General features: G+C 53.6%; 1 protein-coding gene across 4 annotated transcripts in view; it reads right to left on the bottom strand.

The window, feature by feature from the left end:
* The window catches only part of SDK1 (sidekick cell adhesion molecule 1), a 989261-nt gene that overhangs the window by 113614 nt on the left and 855659 nt on the right, over positions 1-19988 (bottom strand). For all 4 annotated transcript variants that reach the window (XM_063667220.1, XM_063667221.1, XM_054494717.2 and 1 more), the window contains exons 29-30: positions 10130-10324; positions 5734-5935 (exon numbers count right to left, since the gene is read on the bottom strand). In XM_063667220.1, the coding sequence (XP_063523290.1) occupies positions 5734-5935; positions 10130-10324 (397 nt within the window). The remainder of the gene's footprint in view (positions 1-5733; positions 5936-10129; positions 10325-19988) is intronic.

Genomic DNA, 19988 nt, shown 5'->3' with positions numbered 1-19988 from the left:
TGCCCCTGAAACCAGGCAGAAAGCAGCTCCGGCAGGCAGCCGATGGGAGCAGCAGCCTCACCACCCAAATGAGACAGACAGAGGGCAGTGCTATCATCCCCTCTCCTGGCTCTGCGGCCCTAGAGACGGTAGCATCCTCTGTGCACTCACCCCAACCTGCCTCACCTCCCTGCAGCGCTGCTCTTGTGGATGACTGGTCTACCTCCTAGGCCAAATGTCTGATCCTTGAGTCCCCCGCCCCCGTTGCTCCTGCCATGCTCCCTCCTGTGGTAGAGCATGGATTTTGGTGACTCCATGATAAAGGGACAAATGCACACAGGATGCAAGAACACCCTCCTGTAACCCTTCTAACTCCTCCCAATTCTGCACTCTGTTCACGCTTCCAAGCCAGCCCAAATCTCTGCTTTGGAATGGGCTAAGCAGAATTCCAATGCTGGCTCTGCCACTACTCACTGGAGCAAGTCAGTGTCTCAGAGCCTCGCTGTATTCGGCTATGGACACGGAGATAGCAGCACCGGGGCTTCTAGGGCTGTCATGTGAAAATGATATCGCATCACCCATCCTCATGGAGTCGGGTGGATGGTGGCACACAGCAAGCAATGAATAAGTGTGATGTGCTCTTTCCTGTCTTCTCGAAAGCTTTCTCTGGCTCCCCGACCCCGGAGCCCTCACTCATCCCCAGGAAGCCATCGATGCTGCCTGGTGCCTCTCCGGGCCTTTGCTCATTCCCCATGCCTCACCTCCCAAATCTCCATGTACAAACTCAGAAGCTGGATAGATTTAGGGATATTTTTGAGATAACATCTGCCATCTAATCTCTTTCTTCTAATCACCCCAAACTCAGGAAATAAATAATTTGGGTAATACAGGACTCTCACTATCTGAACTTGCTATCAGAACTCTTGCTACCCCAAATCAATAGCTGATACATTTAGAAAGCCAGTTTGTACTCATACTGCCTCGGACGGCTAATCACATACACAAACTTGACCTCCACAGCCAAAGTGTTCTGGAATGGGCGTCGGGGAAGGACATAGCTTAAGTTCCATGTTCCTGCCCCAGAGCTAAATGCAGAGTCTTTTAAATAGGAGGAGCTCCATTCATTCACTTTGGTTCTATTATAAAATGGATGAGTGCTGAGCATCTTTTAAAAGCGATTCACTGCTGTCTTTATTTACTTATCTGGAAGGCACTAAAAATGTTTCTTAAGAATTCACTATTGTCCAGGCACGGTAGCTCATGTCTGCAATCCCAGCACTTTGGGAGGCTGAGGTGAGAGGATCACTTGAACCCAGGAGTTTGAGACCAGCTTGGGAAACACAGTGAGACCCTATTTCTAAAAAAAAAAAAATTTAAACATTAGCCAGGCATGATAGCATATGCCTGCAGTCTTAGCTACCCGGGAGGCTGAGACAGGAGGGTATCTTGAGCCCGGGAGTTGGAGGCTGCAGTGAACGATGACAGAGCTACTGCACTCCAGCTCGGGTGACAGACAAAAACAAATAAAACAACCAACCAAACAAACACAAACACTTAGACCTCACTATTGTATCACGAAGAATATCAAGCTCATGTATCATATCCTTGGCCAAGTTCATCTGATTCTTTTTTCTTTTGAGATGGAGTCTCACTCTGTAGCCCAGGCTGGAGTTCAGTGGTGTGATCTCGGCTCACTGCAATCTCCGCCTCTCAGGTTCAAGCAATTCTCCCGCCTCAGCCTCCTGAGTAGCTGGGATTACACGCACATGCCACCATGCCTGGCTAATTTTTGTATTTTTAGTAGAGACAGGGTTTCACCATATTGGCCAGGCTGGGCTCGAACTCCTGACCTCAGGTGATCCACCCTCCTCGGCCTCCCAAGTGCTGGGATTACAGGCATGAGCCACCATGCCCAGCTCATCTGATCCTTAAATAATGGTATTTTTTAAAAATTACATTATACGGAAAAAGAAAAAAAAAAAAAAAGAAATCAGCCGAATGGAGCTAGGGCCATGATGCTGACATTCGTTGAATCCCTGCTGTTTTCCATGCTCATTCCCTCTGCGCCCTTCTGTCTTCTGTTTGGACCCCCCGCACCTATCCCACAGGAGAGCTCAGAGGAGGAGCTGAGCCCATCACTACCGGACGCACAGCCACCCCCTGAGCCTGCACGGCCACTGCTCTGTCCTAAAGTGACATCCAGAATCTCCAAGTCACACTGGGCTCAGAGCCCTTCTCTTCTTCCTCTCTACTGCATTTCTGTGGGTGGCTACCCCGTCTCACAACTTCAACCACCAACCAGACACTGGCAATGCCTGAACACGTCTCAGACCCAACCCCTCTCCCTGGGAGTCTCGACCCATATTCCCTGGAGGTAGTCACAGTCACCAAATTGAGACAGTTAAACTCTTAATGTTTTCTGGATACTCGCAGATTTCATACAACTGGTGAAAGTAAAATGTAGCTGTCAGGATTATTAAACAGGAAGGGAGACTATACTGTCGCGGTGTACAAAATATCACTTTCCTGGGATTCTCCTGTGACATGTTCTCTATTGATAGGCAGAGGAAGCATTTGTCTTAGTTCTGGTCCATTAGGAAATTGACATTGGTCTCTCCCATACCAAATTAAACTGTCTGTCCTGAAACATGGACCTCTCCTTTCCAGCATGAAGTCCCAGGCACACAATTAGTCTGTTTGGTTTCAGAAGCCTTCAACAATAGTGGCTGGATATTTTTTTCCTTCCTTTAGATGGTTACACAAAGGATGAGGTTACTTATATATGTGAGCACACTGCCAATTACGCTAAGCATCCTGTGTAGTTTATTAAGTCAGGCTGGGCACACCCGGCCACACTCCCCTGACCCTCGGGGCTGTGCCAGGAGAATTCCAGGGCTCCGGGAGGATGGTATCTGCCACTGGGAGTGCCTTCCTCTGGAGGGAGAGAGCTGAGCCTCTCGAGTTCTGCTGCTGTAGCTTGGGCAAGTGAGATGCCGGCAGGAACCTGGCGGACAGTCTGACTATTCCGATCGCCTTATTTCTTGGCTGCCAGTTCGCTGGTGGTCAGTAATGAGGCAAACCTTGGACTCACAGACCTGGAGGGAACAGCAGGATCCCCACTCCAGCCCTGCCTTTCACAGATGAGAAGACACAGTCCTAGCAGGCAGCCAAGGGTTGGACTTTTCCAAGGCCACGCGGCTAAGGGGAGACTGACTGTGGAAAGCTTGGTGTTCAGATGCACATGCACTGCATTTTCAGATGTCGCAGACCCTTGTAAATTAACTGTAGGACGTGGATTGTGTCTATGGAGCCTTGACCTCTGGCTCACGGGATATGACAACTACAAAAACCTCAGGAACTATCCCTTCCATTTAGAGACATCGAGGCACCCACATATGCATTACTTAAGATATCTCTGCCTCAATGTCTGCGTGTGTAAATTGGGAATAGTGAGAAGTCTGGTCTGTATGTCCACGTGGTTGTTACAAAGATCGTATGAAATGACACATGGAAGTAGTGTTGAAAATGACAGGTGCTGGACAGGATGAGAGGATTCCAGAAACGATGATGGCGATGAGGATGGCGGTGGTGGTGGTGAAGTCCTGTCAGAGCTTTGTCTGGAAGCTGAGTGACTAGATCACCAGGGAAAACACCCCAGAGGGGACATGAAGTCGGAGCTGCTGCAGCCTCGTTTTCCTAACATGAGGGGCATAACCACAGTTGTGCGGACGGAACAACTTTTCTAAATTCCAACCCGCCAGCATACGGACTTCACCAGATGTTGTGCCCTGCACAGGGGGAGGCCAGGCAATGGCTCTGGCCCTGCTGGAAACAAGCCCTGTGCGCAGGGACCATTCCATCTCGATTTTCGGAAGAGCAGAGGGCTGCTTGGACCATGAGATTGCAGAGGGTGACTGTGCCAGGGTGGGTCCTTTGGGGCCACAGAGAGCTGGAGCTGTGCACTGGGGTGCTGCTGGCTTCCTTGTTGGTCTGTGGTCTCCAATGGGGGCCTGGGAGCCGCAGCATGGGTTCCTGACGGTCTGCGTGACCCTCCTTGGACTGCTCAGGGACTCTGGTCAGCATTTGCATTTGACACCCAGCTGTGCCTCCTGGGGACACTGTGTGGGGGTGGCAAAGGCGATACTGGCATCCATGGCCATGATCGTCCAAAGGGCCTTATCATCACCTCCAAGTCTCGCAACTCAAAGGCCAGGGAGCTGGAGACGCCTGAGAACCCGTCACCTGCCCCAGATCACTCAACGGCAAACGGCAGAAGCCAGGCTGAGCCTGCACAGTTTCAGCTTCACAGCTCTGTACCGAGATGCCCGGTGGGCCATCCCTCCCTGGGCAAGTGCTTTGCCTCCGTCATAGGCCTGGTCCTCAAGCCAGGAATGGGGGTTTTGGAGGTTTCTCTTCTCTTTGAACCCCCGCGTTGTCAAATCTAGGACCAGTGACACCCACACTCCAATCGGCCGTCACTCCAAAGCCTGACCTTTGCCCCCAGGGCAGAGCGGGACCAGGGTGGTGTTCTGAGGAGCTGCCAGGGGCTTCACCTGGGACCTGCCTCCCTCCCTACGTTCAGGTTCAGTCAGGCAGGGATGAGATGGGCAGCCTCGAAGACGAGGGTGGCTGGGCGCCATGGAGGCTGGGCGGGGGATATGAGCAAATGACCGACTTTTCTGGCCTTGGCCTTCCTCTGTGGAGTGGGATCATGGTCTCCCCTCACTGGGCGACTGTAGGGACGCAGAGCTAACCTGTGTGACCATCTGAGAGACAGAGGAAGCTCGGCCAGCCTGGAGATGACCGTCTCGGCCCCTCTACCCTCTTAGGCATTGGTGCAGGCTCCAGAGCCCTCGGACACAGAGGGACTCACTCCAAGACCCCCGCTCCACAGCCTGGAGTGTGAGCTCAGTAACAAGTGACCAAACTCTGGGCCGATGAGAAGCACAAGGCAGGTGTCCCGGGTGGCCCTGTCCAGGCAGGGCCTGCAAACCTGACAGGCCCCAGGAGGGCCTGGGCAGGGCACGTGGTGAGGGTACGGACTCCTGGGGTGGCTTCTAAGCCCTGGGATGCCCATCTGTGTGATTGTGGCAGTTTCCTTGTCTGTAAAGAGTGGGTGGATCTGTAACCACAGTCGTGAGGACCCTGGGGGACCCACAGAACGCCGCTGCTACTGTCAATGCAACCCTCTCCCATGCTGAGCCCAGAGGTCCAGTAAATGACCGAGTGAGTAGACGGATTCTAGTCATGTCCCAGGCACACCCTCCCATCTCCCCGTCAGCCATCACTAAGGAAGCACAGTACTCGTAGTGCCATTCATCTCCCTGCTGCTTTCGAGAACACAAGGGGACGCAACATCCCTCCAGCCCTGGACACCCGAGGCCAGCCCAGCCCTCCTCCACATGGTCCCCTCCCCATGCCAGCCTTGGGAGGGGCTAGGACTCCAGCCCACATGTCCAGCCTGCCTCCTATCACCCCTGCCTCACCAATCCCTGGGTCCTGGGGTGTCCAAACCAGCCCTGCACACCTGGAAGAGCAGACTCCGGGAAGCAGCTGGGGGTGGGCCCTTGGAAGTGGCTCCAGGACCCAGGAGTTCTGGGATTTCCAGCATGGGGAGTGTCAAAAAGAAAGGGGGCCTGTGCTCTCAGGTGTGTGCCTGCTTGGCCCTCACAGCCTCCCCACTATCTGGACAGGAGCTGGCTGGAGGCGGCCAGGGCCCCATTTCCCGGGGAGGTGCTCCTGCTCTCTCGGTACCTGTCAACGACGCAGGCTGTGGCCTCATGGCTGATGGATGAGGAGTAGGTCTGCCACTCGCCCCGGGGCAGCTCTCGCACCTGCACGGTGAAGTACCGGATGGGGGAGGCCCCGTCACTTCCTGGGACCCACTGGAGCTGGAGGCTGCGTGCAGTCACTTCCGCCTGGGGCACCAGGAGCTCTCTGGGGGGCGCCGGCCGTTCTGCAACCAAATGAGGACAGACCAGGGACATGTGAGAGGCTGCCCTTCCCAAGGAGGATCTCCAGGAGGCTACGCGGCTGTACAGAGCTGACTGCCCGCCCATGAGAGCTGCCTGCATGCCTCGGACAGTCTGAAGCTGGTCCCTTCCTTGGGTCAGGGAGATGAGAGGCTCTGTTTTTTCTTTTTTTTTTTTTTTGAGACAGAGTCTCACTCTGTCACCAGGTTGGCGTGCAGTGGCGTGATCTCAGCTCACTGCAACCTCTGTCTCCCGGGTTCAAGGGATTCTCCTGCCTCAGCTTCTTGAGTAGCTGGGACTACAGGCATGCACCACCACGCCTGGCTAATTTTTGTATTTTTAGTAGAGACAGGGTTTCACCATGTTGGCCAGGATGGTCCTGATCTCTTGACCTCGTGATCCGCCTTGCCTCCGCCTCCTAAAGAGCTGGGACTACAGGCGTGAGCCACTACACCCAGCTGAGCAGCTATCTTAAGGCTGACTTTGGATGCACTACTCATAGAGACCAACAGACAGGAACAAAGCCACACAGGAGTCCCTGGGCTACCAGACCACCAGGCACTGTGTCTGTGATGACAGCTGGAGTTGCAGGGTCTTGGGGGCTGCTCCAAACCCTGTGGTCCCTTTGGTCTCTCTTTTTCTGATGTTGTGTTCAGTCCACCTTTAACGCTGAATTTCCTCTTTCTCGGTCACCCAGAGCCTAAAGCATCTACGGCATCTACTCAGTGCTGCTGTAGGTGAGGGCACCTCTGGGCTGTCAGTGCCTCTGGTGTCTACAGTAGCTTGGATGGGGGAATGTGGGGTGCCCGGGGCCAGCCCGGCCTGGAGTACCCATCGTCTGCCGCTGCTGTGCCTCTGCACCCCATCGATTTCAGCAGAGAAGTTCCGCAGCGGGAGGAATAATTGTTTAATTGTTTATCATGAAGATTATTGATTCTGATTAGAATGCGTGGCGTGTGTAGAGCCGCAATTGATTGTCGGCCCGCGGTGGCGGGTATGGGAGGAGGGCTCCAGTCTCACTTCATCAGCACTTGCTTCCATAAGCGCACATTCTGGCTGTTGTGATTTCACCTGGTCTCCAGAGGGGAGGTGGCCCAGAGTATCCCGTTTCAAAGGCTCTCTTGGACTTAGTGGTAACTAGCAAGTCTCTTGGATTCCCTCTCCCTGAGCCATGAGGATGGAGGATGGGGGCCCCAGTGGAAAATCTCTGAAAACTTTGGGCCCGATAATCAGGTGGCATAGTGTGGGGTGGGACTGTGGGGTGGGACTGTGGTGCAGGGCTGTGGGGCGGGGCTGTGGGGCGGGACACAGAGAAATAAGAGGACCTGCTGTGAGACTGTGTCTGTGATGAACGTGCACACGTGCCTGGCTCGTGCAAGGGGCACAGTCAATGTTTAAGATAAATGAACCATAAAACCACACGAATACATTAGAGAATGAAGTCAAAACGTTTGCTTGGGAGCCATTACTATCTTCCTGAGAAGCCGACAGCCCTGAGTGCTGATACCCGGGGTGGCAGCAGGGGGATGGGGGCGCCCCTTTCACAGGGCATCTCTTCCATGTGCTTTACATTGCAGAAGCACCTTGGGTGTCTGTGGTGACTGAGGGCTTCCGTCCCTCCAGCTAATAACATTAATAATAATGATAGTGGTAATGGTCATGGAGGGGATGTGCTTTCATTGAATGCTATGGGAGGACCAAAGGCAGGGGCTCACACCTGCAATCCCAGAGCTCTGGGAGGCTGAGGCAGGAGGAGCGCTTGAGCCCAGGAGCTGGAGACCAGCCTGGGCAACATAGTAAGACCCCCATCTCTACAAAAATTAAAATAATTAGCTGGGTACGGTGGCTTATGCCTGTAACCCCAGCACTTTGGGCGGCCGAGATGGGTATCATAGCAAGACTCTGTCTCTTCAGAACATAATTAGCTGGGTGGTGTGTGCCTGTAGTCCCAGCTACTGGGGAGGCTGAGGTGGGAGCATTGCTTGAGCCCAGGCATTCCAGGCTGTGCTGACCTATGATCACATCACTGCACTCCAGCCTGGGCGACAGAACAAGACTTGTTTCAAAAATAAAAAAACAAAAATAGGAGTGTGGCCAGAGCCATGTGCTCCAAGTATCCCTGCAGCGGTGCCTGCAAGCTCCCTCCCGTCCTCATTCCCACAGGGTCCCTGGGTCTGGCTGTGACATCAGGACCTGGAGTGGGAGCCGGGGCTGCTGAGGTGAGGGTCCTGTGACACCAACCCTGGGCGCTGCAAGGCCCGAGGATGTGCATGGAGCCCACTGGGAAGGGTGCCCGCTATAGACTTTCATGGGAAGAGTTGGCCTCATGGTGTCAGAGGGGGGTCCAAATCTCAGCTCTGCAGCTGTGTGTCTGGGCAAATTAATAAAACTCTCTCAGTTTCCTCCGTCTCATCTTTGGTAAAAATCGGAGCTAATGCCATGCTGCTCCGTGGGCCGCAGGGAGGACAGGCCAAGTGCAGTGCACGGAGCACCTGTACCTGTGCATGGAGCAGAGCCCTGCTCGCCTGGCAGTTCTCATCGGGAAGGCAGCTATTTGGAAAACTTACTTACTGAGCACCTGCTCAATGGAGGACATGGGTTTAACATCAGAGACCGGGAGCTGCTTTTGGGCAGCTCACCCTCAAATGTGATGACTCTGCAGCCTTGCCCCAGGTACTCAGCCTCTGCGAGCAATGTTGCTCTCCTTAAACCTGAGACCATCTCACATGTCTAAGAGAGCAGGTGTGAGGCTGAAGGTGTGAATGCAATGCTCACGTGTCTGAGAGAGCAGGTGTGAGGCTGAAGGTGTGAATGCAATGCTCACGTGTCTGAGAGAGCAGGTGTGAGGCTGAAGGTGTGAATGCAATGCTCACGTGTCTGAGAGAGCAGGTGTGAGGCTGAAAGTGTGTCATGCAATGCTCACGTGTCTGAGAGAGCAGGTGTGAGGCTGAAGGCGTGTCATGCAATGCTCACGTGTCTGAGAGAGAAGGTGTGAGGCTGAAGGTGTGAATGCAATGCTCACGTGTCTGAGAGCAGGTGTGAGGCTGAAGGTGTGAATGCAATGCTCACGTGTCTGAGAGAGCAGGTGTGAGGCTGAAGGTGTGAATGCAATGCTCACGTGTCTGAGAGAGCAGGTGTGAGGCTGAAGGCGTGTCATGCAATGCTCACGTGTCTGAGAGAGAAGGTGTGAAGCTGAAGGTGTGAACGCAATGCTCACGTGTCTGAGAGAGCAGGTGTGAGGCTGAAGGTGTGAACACAATGCTCACGTGTCTGAGAGAGCAGGTGTGAGGCTGAAGGTGTGAATGCAATGCTCACGAGTCTGAGAGAGCAGGTGTGAGGCTGAAGGCATGTCATGCAATGCTCACGTGTCTGAGAGAGAAGGTGTGAAGCTGAAGGTGTGAAGGCAATGCTCACGTGTCTGAGAGCAGGTGTGAGGTTGAAGGTGTGAATGCAATGCTCATGAGTCTGAGAGAGCAGGTGTGAGGCTGAAGGCGTGTCATGCAATGCTCATGAGTCTGAGAGAGCAGGTGTGAGGCTGAAGGTGTGAAGGCAATGCTCATGTGTCTGAGAGAGCAGGTGTGAGGCTGAAGGTGTGAATGCAATGCTCATGAGTCTGAGAGAGCAGGTGTGAGGCTGAAGGTGTGTCATGCAATGCTCATGTGTCTGAGAGAGCAGGTGTGAGGCTGAAGGTGTGAATGCAATGCTCATATGTCTGAGAGAGCAGGTGTGAGGCTGAAGGTGTGAACGCAATGCTCACGTGTCTGAGAGAGCAGGCGTGAGGCTGAAGGTGTGTCATGCAATGCCGTGTCTGAGAGAGCAGGTGTGAGGCTGAAGGTGTGAATGCAATGCTCACGTGTCTGAGAGAGCAGGTGTGAGGCTGAAGGTGTGAACGCAGTGCTCACGTGTCTGAGAGAGCAGGTGTGAGGCTGAAGGTGTGAACGCAGTGCTCACGTGTCTGAGAGAGCAGGTGTGAGGCTGAAGGTGTGAATGCAGTGCTGTTTGATAAGTGTGCCCAGCTCCGTGTTGGGCTCAGTGGGTGCTTCGTAAATGCTCACATCCCTTCTCTTTCTCCAAAGGGAAGGCCGAAGCCTCCCAGGTGCCCCACAGACCCAGAGGGCCTGACTGAGGAAGCGGCACCCGCCATCTCCGCAGTACCCCCGGGTCCCCCAAGGTCTTACCTCTCTTCTCGGTGGTGATGACGGTGGCCTCCAGTGGCTCCCCCCAGCCCTGTCTCGTCTTGGCGGACAGCCTGAAGATGTATGCGGACTCCGGGGCCAGGTCGGTGGCTGTGAACTGCCTCACTGTGGCGCCGACCTCCACGGTGGTGAAGGTGTGGGGGCTGCTGCTGGCCAGGCGGTAGGCAATCTGGTACCCTGCGGGCAGGTGACACGGGAGACAGCTGCTGAGCCAGTCACCCACGGCACAGGGAAGCCCTGTGCCCACACCCTGTGCTGACCCCTGGAACAGAAACCCCGGGAAGGCCATCTGCCTCTTCCCCGTCCCTGGAGGTCACTGCCTGTGCACTGAAAGGGTGGTCTCACGGCTGTGATGAATGGTGGGGCCCCACGTGGATTTCCTCATGAAGCTTGTTTCCTGCTCCATCCTTCACCAGAACAAGGTGTGAACACGGGTTCATCTTTCCTGAGGACGCTGGCATGCAGCGAGCATACCACGGGGACCTGGTCCCACCCTGCTCCCCATGGGGCTGCAGAGGGCTGTGGCTTCTCAGTCTCTGCCTCTCCCTCCCTCCTGCAGTCCGGCTCTCCCCCTCGCTCTCTTAGGAAGTCCTTTAATTCTTGCCAATGACAGCATGGCCTGCCCAGGCAGGACAGCAGCTCCACGGCTGCTACTCCTCCTTCCCTCCTTTGTCTTCCCTGTCTGCCTGCACCTCTGACCCCCAGCTCCCTCCAGGGACCCCAGCAACGTCCATCCAGCCCCTTCTGTGGCCCCACCCCTCCCGAGCAGCTCCGCCAGGGCAGCTCTGCTTACAGAAGCACCCTGTGCTTCCTAGTTGAGGGAGGGCTCCTGGCTTGCTAAGTTGCTCAATTGGGAGGGGCTTGGGGTTGACCAGACATTCCTTATTAATGATCACCCGTCTCCGCTGGCCGCCCCAAGCCTTCCCTGCTGGCATCTGGAGGAGCCTTGTTAACTGTGCAGCTCCAGTCCGCACCCTGCCTGGCTCACAGACAATGTGCAGTCCAGCGGCTGAGCTCCTGCGCTGATTAAAACCAGAAATGATGGGGCGCTGTGGCTTCCAAAAAAATTAATAACTGTTGAAGTTAAACAAGGGAGGACACATAGGGGGAACAGAGCTGCTCTCTGGCCTCACCAGTGCTGCCTCTTCATGGAGTGGCCTCTGCACTGTGGGCTCACCCTCTGTGGGGAGGAGCTGCCGGGCGACCCCACGCTGCTTGCCCCCTGCCCTCAGCCTCTGCTCCGGGTGAACCCCTCCCTCTCTCAGCTCTTCCTGCTCTCGAGTCTCTGGCTCATGGACGACCGAGCTCACAGGCATCCTCCCAGCTCCTGCGCCTTGTCATTCATCCAAGGGTTTAATGAGCCCCTCCCCAGCCCGCCATCTGGGAGGTGGGAGGACAATTACACGGAGGTCAGACTTCAAGTGCATCCTCACATCAGGCCCCAGGCATCACCGCTCACCGTCAGCATCGTCATCACCACCACACAGACAGGGACACACGCTCTGCCCTGTCCATGACGCTGCCACCTCTAGGCCCAGGTGTCTGCAGGACCCTAAACTTAGGCCCCCAGAGTGGCTGTCGCAGCCGCTGCCCCGCCTCCAATGGACAGGCTGTCTTCCCCACAATGGGGACTGGGAGTCCTGAGACTTCCTGGATGTGGCTCTGCTGGCCTCAGGCCTCTGGCAAGGGTGTCCCTGCTATAATCCTGTTCCTTCCCAGTCACTGACCGACCGAGGGCAGCCTAGAGACGGCGGCCAGCTCTTCCCCTGGCCTCCCGTTTCCCCAACCCCTGCATAGTGAGAGTAGGGAGTCGGCCATGCACACACAATGGAAGCTCATTCTGAGGCTTCGGGGCTTCTGGCCGCCCTGCACCCTGACGGTGAGGAGAGCGTGACCACAGAGGCTATACTTCTGGGCACATCCAGGGACCCTGCTGCATCCCTGCGATGCTTCCCATGCCAGACCCTCGCCACAGCCCTGCCAGGAAGCATACGAGATGAGGATGAGGACGAGGCTGTGAAGCTCCAAGCGGGGTCCCCAGCGAGAAAGTGACGACAGAGTCGGGCTGGAGCTCCGCGGGTGCCTACTCTTCCTGGGAGAAGTAAACACCCACGCCGATCTGTGAGCAAAGGGAGAGCATCCCCTCGCCAGGTCCCAGTTCCTCAGGACCACGGACCCCAGGGCCCACCACGCAGAAGCGTCCTCTCCAATAGAAGCCAGTGGGCTCCTCGAAGGAAGGACACACCTTTGGGGGTGCACCTCTGGGCTGGAATCCCACTCTGCCAATCATTCACTGTGACCGTGGATGAGCCATGCAGCCTCTCTGAGCCACAGTTTGCTGGACTACATGGTGCAAGGATATGGCAGGACACCTCACGGGGTGCCAGGAGGGCTCTGGGGGCTCACGGTGGTGATGACCTGGCTGGCACAGCCATGCCTGGTTGCTCCTGGCATTAATATTACTATAAAACAATCGCAGTCATGACTTCTCCTCCCTCCTCCAGCTGGCAGGACCCCTTCCCTAGCAGTCCCTCACCCTGTGGTGACCGGTATGACCACAGAGTTATCATTCCTCACAGCCTCCATGGAACCTTATTCCCAGGACCTGTCCATAGGCACCGATGCGGGGGTGGAGCCTTAGACCCCTGCAGCTCCAGGACAGGGTGGTGAATGCCCACCAGAGGCAGCACAGGGGCGCAGAACAGACATGGCCAAGCCCCCAGCCTGGCCCCGAGGAGTGACACCCCCAACTTTGCAATGCCTGATTGAGTTAACTACCTATGGTATGTGCTCAGCATTGAGTGGGCCTCAGAGCAGGACTCCCTGGGCCAGAGTTCTCCCTTAAAATATAAATTCCCCAATAGTGTCCTGCTTCCTCGGGGCCAGGAGAACAACCTTAATTCTAAGGTCTCTGGGTGGCTGCGTTCTGCCTGGAAAAAGCATCTCTGGCCATAGAATCGATATTCATCTTGGAGACCTTCTAAGCTTAAGCTGCCTTTTGTCTAAAGACATTCAATATTGTTATGATTTCTTGAGATGTATAATATTCACGTGGCTCAAAAATCATGCAAACGTGCCAGGTAAAGAGTGCAAAGCAGCTGGGCACAGTGGCTCACGCCTATAATCCCAGCATTTTGGGAGGCCAAGGAGGGTGGATCACTTGAGGTCAAGACTTTGAGACCAGCCTGGCCAACATGGTGAAACTAAAAATACAAAACTTCAGCAGGGTGTGGCGGCTCATGCCTGTAATCTCAGCACTTGGGGAGGCCGAGGTGGGCGGATCACAAGGTCAGGAGTTCGAAGCCAGCCTGACCAAAATGGTGAAACCCTGTCTCTACTAAAAATACAAAAATTAGCTAGGTGTGGTGGTGGGTGCTTGTAATCCCAGCTACTCAGGAGGCTGAGGCAGGAGAATCACTTGAACCTGGGATGCGGAGGTTGCAGTGAGCCGAGATCGCGTCACTGCACTCCAGCCTGGGTGACAGAGCAAGACTGTGTCTCCAACAAAGACAGAAAACAAAACAAAACAAAACACAAAAACACAAAACCAAAACCATAAAGAATGATGTGTAGCCCGGTGTAAGTTCAGGCATTTGAATATCGTTCCTAGAGATGAAGAGATACGAATCTTTCCCTAAAGCAGCAGAAATCAAGTTTGTGTTAAAAACAGACTCACGTATCTATGCATAGGGTTCAGCCTGCTCCCTCTACACTGTCAAGGTGGGATTACCTCACTGATTTTGCACAGTGGCTAAAGAGATTTCTTCTTCGCAGTGTGAAAAAACATGCCTATCCCGGCCGGGCACGGTGGCTCACGCCTGTAATCCCAGCACTTTGGGAGTCTGAGGCAGGTGGATCAAAAGGTCAGTAGTTCAAGACCAGCCTGGCCAAGATTGTGAAACCCCGCCTAAAAATTAGCCAGCACGGTGGTGGGTGCCTGTAATACCAACTACTCGGGAGGCTGAGGCAGGAGAATCACTTGAACCCGGGAGGCAGAGGTTGCAGTGTGCCAAGATCGCGCTACTGCACTCCAGCCCGGGCGACAGAGTAAGACTCTGTCTCAAAAACAACAACAAAAACATGCCTATCCTAAGAGAAAGAGAAAGATAAAGCCCTGTGTGGAAGATGCTCGGAGGCCTGGCCCCGATAGAGGACAAACGAGGGCCTTACCCGGCATCCCCGATGGCCTGGAACATGCCTTTCCTACAGATCTCACCAGCCTACCTGAGTTCCCTTGATTTGTTACTTAATATGTTGGAGAGTTGTGTGTGATTAAGACTTCTCGCTCAAAAACCAAATTGCCTTTCAGTGACTATGTCTGAATTAATGAGGTATTATTTACTTTCAGGAGCAGGGCATGGTTACAGATGTGTTTTCATTATTGTTTAATCTTTACTGTTTCACCATGTTTTATCTCTGCTCAGATTATTCCATTGCTAGAGGTAATAATCCTGAGATGAAATGAAGATGTTGTTCAAAGGCAAGCCTTGTGGATCACAGGATTTGGGGATTATGTGGGAACCGGTTTCTTCTTGCCAAGCCATCCGAGGTTTGCTTACAGACCCTCCTTTCCATCAATGGCCCCACCTGACTCTTCTGTCCTCCAAGATGAGCCCTGCCTTTGGCCATGCCGCAGACTACACAGGCTTCACGTGGTTATCCACTCGCCCCTTCACCGCCCCACATGGGCCTCACCTCACCTGTCTTGGAGGATACACTGCCTCGGATTTGTGGATTGTTTCTCGTGTGTGGTTCCTGCCTCTCTCTCAGAAGCTCCTGACTGGACAGCAGGGAGCCAGGAGACCTGGGTCCTGACCCAGCCCTCAGGCAAGTTCTAACCTCTGCCTTACTCTCAGTTCTCATCTCTTGCTATTAATCATTTTTTAAAATTTAAAATAGAGATGGGGGTCTCGCTATGTTGCCCAGGCTGGTCTTGAACTCCTAGGCTCAAGCAATCCTTCTGCCTCAGGCTCCCAAAGTGCTGGAATTGCAGGTGTGAGCCACTGTGTCCAGCCTCTATTAATTTTTTTTTTTTGAGACGTTGTTTTGCTCTTGTTGCCCAGGTTGGAGTACAACGGAGCGTTCTCAGCTCACTGCAACCTCTGCCTCCCAGATTCAAGCGATTCTCCTGCCTCAGCATCCCTTGTAGCTGAGATTACAGGCATCCACTGCCACGCCCAGCTAATTTTGTATTTTTAATAGAGACAGGGTTTCTCCATGTTGTTCAGGGTGGTCTTGAACTCCTGACCTCAGGTGATCCACCCGCCTCAACCTCCCAAAGTGCTGGGATTGCAGGTGTGAGCCACTGTGTCCAGCCTCTATTAATAATTTTTTAAAATGGAGCCGCAGCTTATTAGGGGCCTCTATATTCCAGGCACTTCACAGCTACCATATTGAGACTTCATGGCATTCCCCAGGTGGATATTCCTGTTTCCATTTCGCATTTGCAGGCAAGGAGGGGCTGGGTGCCCACGAGCACACAGTAAACAGGGCAGGGCTGGGGTCCTTCGGCATCGAGCCCAGCTCTTCCCAGGATACCCTGCTGTTGGCCTCCGCTGCAACAGTATGCTGCTGCATGCTGTTGTATGCAGCAACAGCTGCTGCAGTATGATGGGATTCTGATGATTAAAGGGAGAAAAAACAGAAAACAATTCAGAGAAAGTCACTCAGCAGGATATTCTGAAGGTGACCGTCACAGAGTGGGGGAAACTGCAAAACATCTACAAACAGCCCCTCATCGTGGGGCCGGGGGTCCCACTTGGGCCCAGCTCCAGAGCTGCGCCTCCAGCATGTGAGGGTTCCCATCTGGGGAGGCTCAATTGTTCCAGAAAGTGCCAAAGAAAGAGAGTCCTCGGGAAGAGCCTTGGGGAGTAGCATCAGGAAAGAGGTCAGCTGAGGTGGGCCCAGGGAGAGCACTATGCAGTGGGGGCTGGAGGCAAAGCCACCAGATCTGAGAGGGGGACGAGCAACCTGTGAGGTGTAGGCTGGGGTGGAGCGGGGCGGCAGAAAAGGCCCGCAGGAGCAGCGCCGCTGTCTGCAGCAGCCAGAGCAAGAAGAAGGGGACCTGTGTGCTCCCGGGGAAGCGGTGACAGGGAGCACAAGGCACTCTGGAGGTCACACTTCCGTGGGCCTGGCAGGAGTCACCGTTTGTAGAACTGGCCCAGAGGCACACAATGAATAGGCTCATGGGAGAACAGCGGGGTCTTGTTGTTCAGAGAGGCCTGGGGCCCTGCCCCATTACCAGATCCTTCCCATCGATGGACTCTCCCTGCCTGACTCCCGAGGGCTCCAACCAGCTCCAAGACAGCCCAGACAGCTCAGGGTGAGGCCCTCTGATGCGGTGCTAAAGCTCTCAGCCCCTCAGTCCCATGGTGCTCCTGGGGCTTCAGCTTTTCAAGATTTTATTTTATATATATATATATACACATACACACACATACATACACACACACATACACATACACACATATATATACATATAGTTGTTTATACATATAGATAGATAGATAGATGCTTCTTTCGTATAAAAGCCATCCAAAAAAAGCAGGGGAAAAAAACCATGAAATCACATTTGGCCCTAGGGTGGGTGCCCCACGAGCAGATCCTGCGGCCAAGACTGGAGTGCAAGTGGTGATTTGGGAGGTCACCCCCGGAAAGAGGGAGTGAGTAAAGAAATGAGATGGAGAAGAAGCTGATGAATGTGTGTGCATCAGGGCAGGGGCCATGGGGCTGGGCTCCTCCCACTGCGGGGGCCGGTGGAGAACCTGTTAGCCTCGTCCCCAACACACGACACGGGGGAGAGCTGCAGTGTGCGCCCACCGCCTCTCAGCGGTTGGTTGAGGGCTGCTGGGGGCACCCCTTGAATGTATGGCCCAGTCCTCAAAACCCAGCAGGCTCCAGCAGCCACAGAAAGCCCTTGGGCAGAGTCCCAGGTGATGGCCTGGAAGCTGGGGTGATGGTATGCTGGTCTACAGCAGGGCCATGCTGCTACTCAGAGATAACTGTAGCTGTCTTGGGACTTTTTTTAGTAATCAATTTTCTTTTCTTTTCTTTTCCTTCCCTCCTTCCTTCTTCTTCTTTTTTTTTTTTTTTTTTTTGAGACAGAGTTTCGCTATTGTTGCCCAGGCTGGAGTGTAATGGTGTGATCTCGGCTATACTGCAACCTCTGCCTCCCAGGTTCAAATGTTTCTCCTGCCTCAGCCTCCCAAGTAGGTGGGATTACAGGTGTGTGCCACCATGCCCGGCTAATTTCTGTATTTTTAGTAGAAACGGGGTTTCACCATGTTGGCCAGGTTGGTCTCGAACTCCTGACCTCAGGTGATCCACCCTTCTCAGCCTCCCAAAGTGCTGGGATTACAGGCATGAGCCACCACGCCCGGCCTTTGGTAATCATTTTTCTATGCATATGAGTACTCAACAAACCTGGATTTCCACACTCAATATGAGTTTTTCATTCTGCAATTTCTGCACAACATAGCAAAAGCATGTTTTCCCTTTAGAAGCATGAATTTTAATGACTGCTTAATAGTGCACTGTGTGGCAGTGCTGCTGGGCCGAAGTAGGAAGTGGAGAGTTTGCAGTGTGGTCGCCCTCCCCTCCCCTGACCTTTAGGATGCAGGCCTGGCAAAGCACCCATGAGATAATGTATGCAGATTGCAAAGCACGACGCCATCCCTGCTAATTGCAGAAATCTGGGTTTTTCTTCTCTCTCTGATCTGGTTCCCTAGGCACTGGAAGAAAATTCCTTGGCCTGTGGGTTCTATTTGCACCTTCCTATTATTTGCCCTAAAATAAAGATAATATCAGCTGCTCACCACACCACGGTCTGCTGAACATAAAGATGAATGCCTATAGCTCACCTTGACACATTTAAAAAGTCCTAGACTCGACGGACAATAGAAGACAGCTTTTTTTCTGTACATAAATGGCACAAAGGAGCAGCTGAGTAATAGTCCTTGCATTTTTAGAGAATAATGATAGATGGTGTTCAGAGATAAGGGCGTTTCTGTGGAAAAGGCTAGTTATGTAATTACGGTTACAGCGAGATCAGAAACACCGGCGTGCTGAACTTCAGCGACGCAAGGCCAGAAGACGGTGGCGTGTGCGAGGGAGGAATGAACAGGCCGAATCAATAGCAGCAGTAAAATGCGGCTTACGAGGAGCCCTATTTTTAAGGGTATGGGTGAATTATGATAATACAGGCATTAAAAGGAGTAGGGCCAAGTACGAGACACATTGATCCAAATGGAAGATTAAAAACATCAAGTGAGAGGCCTGAGTGGGTTTCTGAATACACCTGAAAGACGGAGGCGGCACTGCGCATTTAGACAATCAGAATCCAGAAAGGGACTGCGCCACGGGCCTGAGACAAGTTCCAGAACCGTCCACTGCTCGAGACACAAGAAGGTGGCACTAAGGAGCTGAGGCTGGATACTGGAAGCCTTGTAGGCATCTCAGCTCCGGGTCAGCCTGAAGACGGACGCCGCAGAGCTATACACAGAGCAATTTGGAGACTTCTATCCGGACGTTTTAGGTGGCTGCAAAGCCTTTGAGATAGAGTCTCGCTCTGTCACCCAGGCTGGAGTGCGGTGGTGTGATCTTGGCTCACTGCAACCTCCGCCTCCCGGGTTCAAGCCATTCTCATGCCTCGGCCTCCTGAGTAGCTGGGATTACAGGTGTGTACCACCGTGCCCAGCTAGTTGCAAACCTTTTATAAATTGTGCACTTCCCTGGGAAACAAAAGGCATTGTCTGAGAGTTGCTGTTCAGTGAGCATCACTGGGGCCCCAGCGCTCAGGACCCCAAAGCACAACCATCAGGGGCACGTGCTGCTGATCTCTCTGCAGCTGCTGTTGGTGGGCGAGTGGGTCAGAGAACCCGCAAGCCACTGAATCGCCCCAGGAGGCCCACGCTGGCCGAGCCTAGATGCTGTGGCCTGTGGGTTTTGCAGCTTATCCATCCAAGGGCTGGGGATCAAAACGCTGAATCTGCAAACAGGGATCATATTTGCTGGAGCTCCTGATTCTCAGCAGAGTTCCCGCACACCCTTCGTAATAAGCTTAAAGGTAAATGTTAGGCCCTCCTGATGGCAGGGCAGGATCCCGCATGTCTGGCCAGGGCAGGCCCTGGGTCTGAAGAGCTCAGGCATCATCACCTTAGCGTAACAGCAGTCAAGACCATGTGCTGTCAGCTGATGGGTGAGCGAGGGACATCTGTACTCAGGGGGTTCCAACCCCATCCCCCCAAAGAAAAGTTCTAAATGCTAAAAGTGCTCCACAGTAAAATATTTACGCAAATAAGCAAGTGTTTTCTCCTCTAGGCGCCCGCCGTGGTTCATGCTGTTAATCTCTTTTGGAAATGCAAGAACATGTTTTGATATAGATTACAAAAGCTCGGGCGGCAGAGGTGTTTATATACTCAGAAGGCCAAGCTGCCAGAGTGGGAACATTGATTCAAGGTCTCTGGATGTAAAGTGAGTCAGGCGAAAAGATGTTTTGCTTTCTCCCCTGTGAACACCCATCTGAATTTGCAGGAAGTGTCTTCCTGTCTTCCTGCAGCCGCCGCCGTGTGGTGTGCCGGCTGTAATGACCCATGGGTGACAGGTTACCCGGACAACATGCATTACAATTACAACCCAATGCTGCATGACAGAGGAGGCTCAGCAGTGAGGTTGTCTGCCTCGCAGGTAGACACGGTGCTGTGTGATTCAGCAGGGTTCGGCATGGTTGGAGTGCTCAAAGTATTTAAATGATTATCCTTCTCCTTACCTGGGCTTCAGTGGCTTTTAGTGACCACAAATCAAGATCCATACCTCTCGGTGCACATTAGGAACACTCTGTAAC

The sequence above is a fragment of the Pongo pygmaeus genome, chromosome 6, assembly GCF_028885625.2.
Source record: "Pongo pygmaeus isolate AG05252 chromosome 6, NHGRI_mPonPyg2-v2.0_pri, whole genome shotgun sequence".
NCBI classification, from domain to species: domain Eukaryota; kingdom Metazoa; phylum Chordata; class Mammalia; order Primates; family Hominidae; genus Pongo; species Pongo pygmaeus.
The sequence above is the reverse complement of the archived record's forward strand: the minus strand, read 5'-3'. Positions and strand labels throughout refer to the sequence as shown.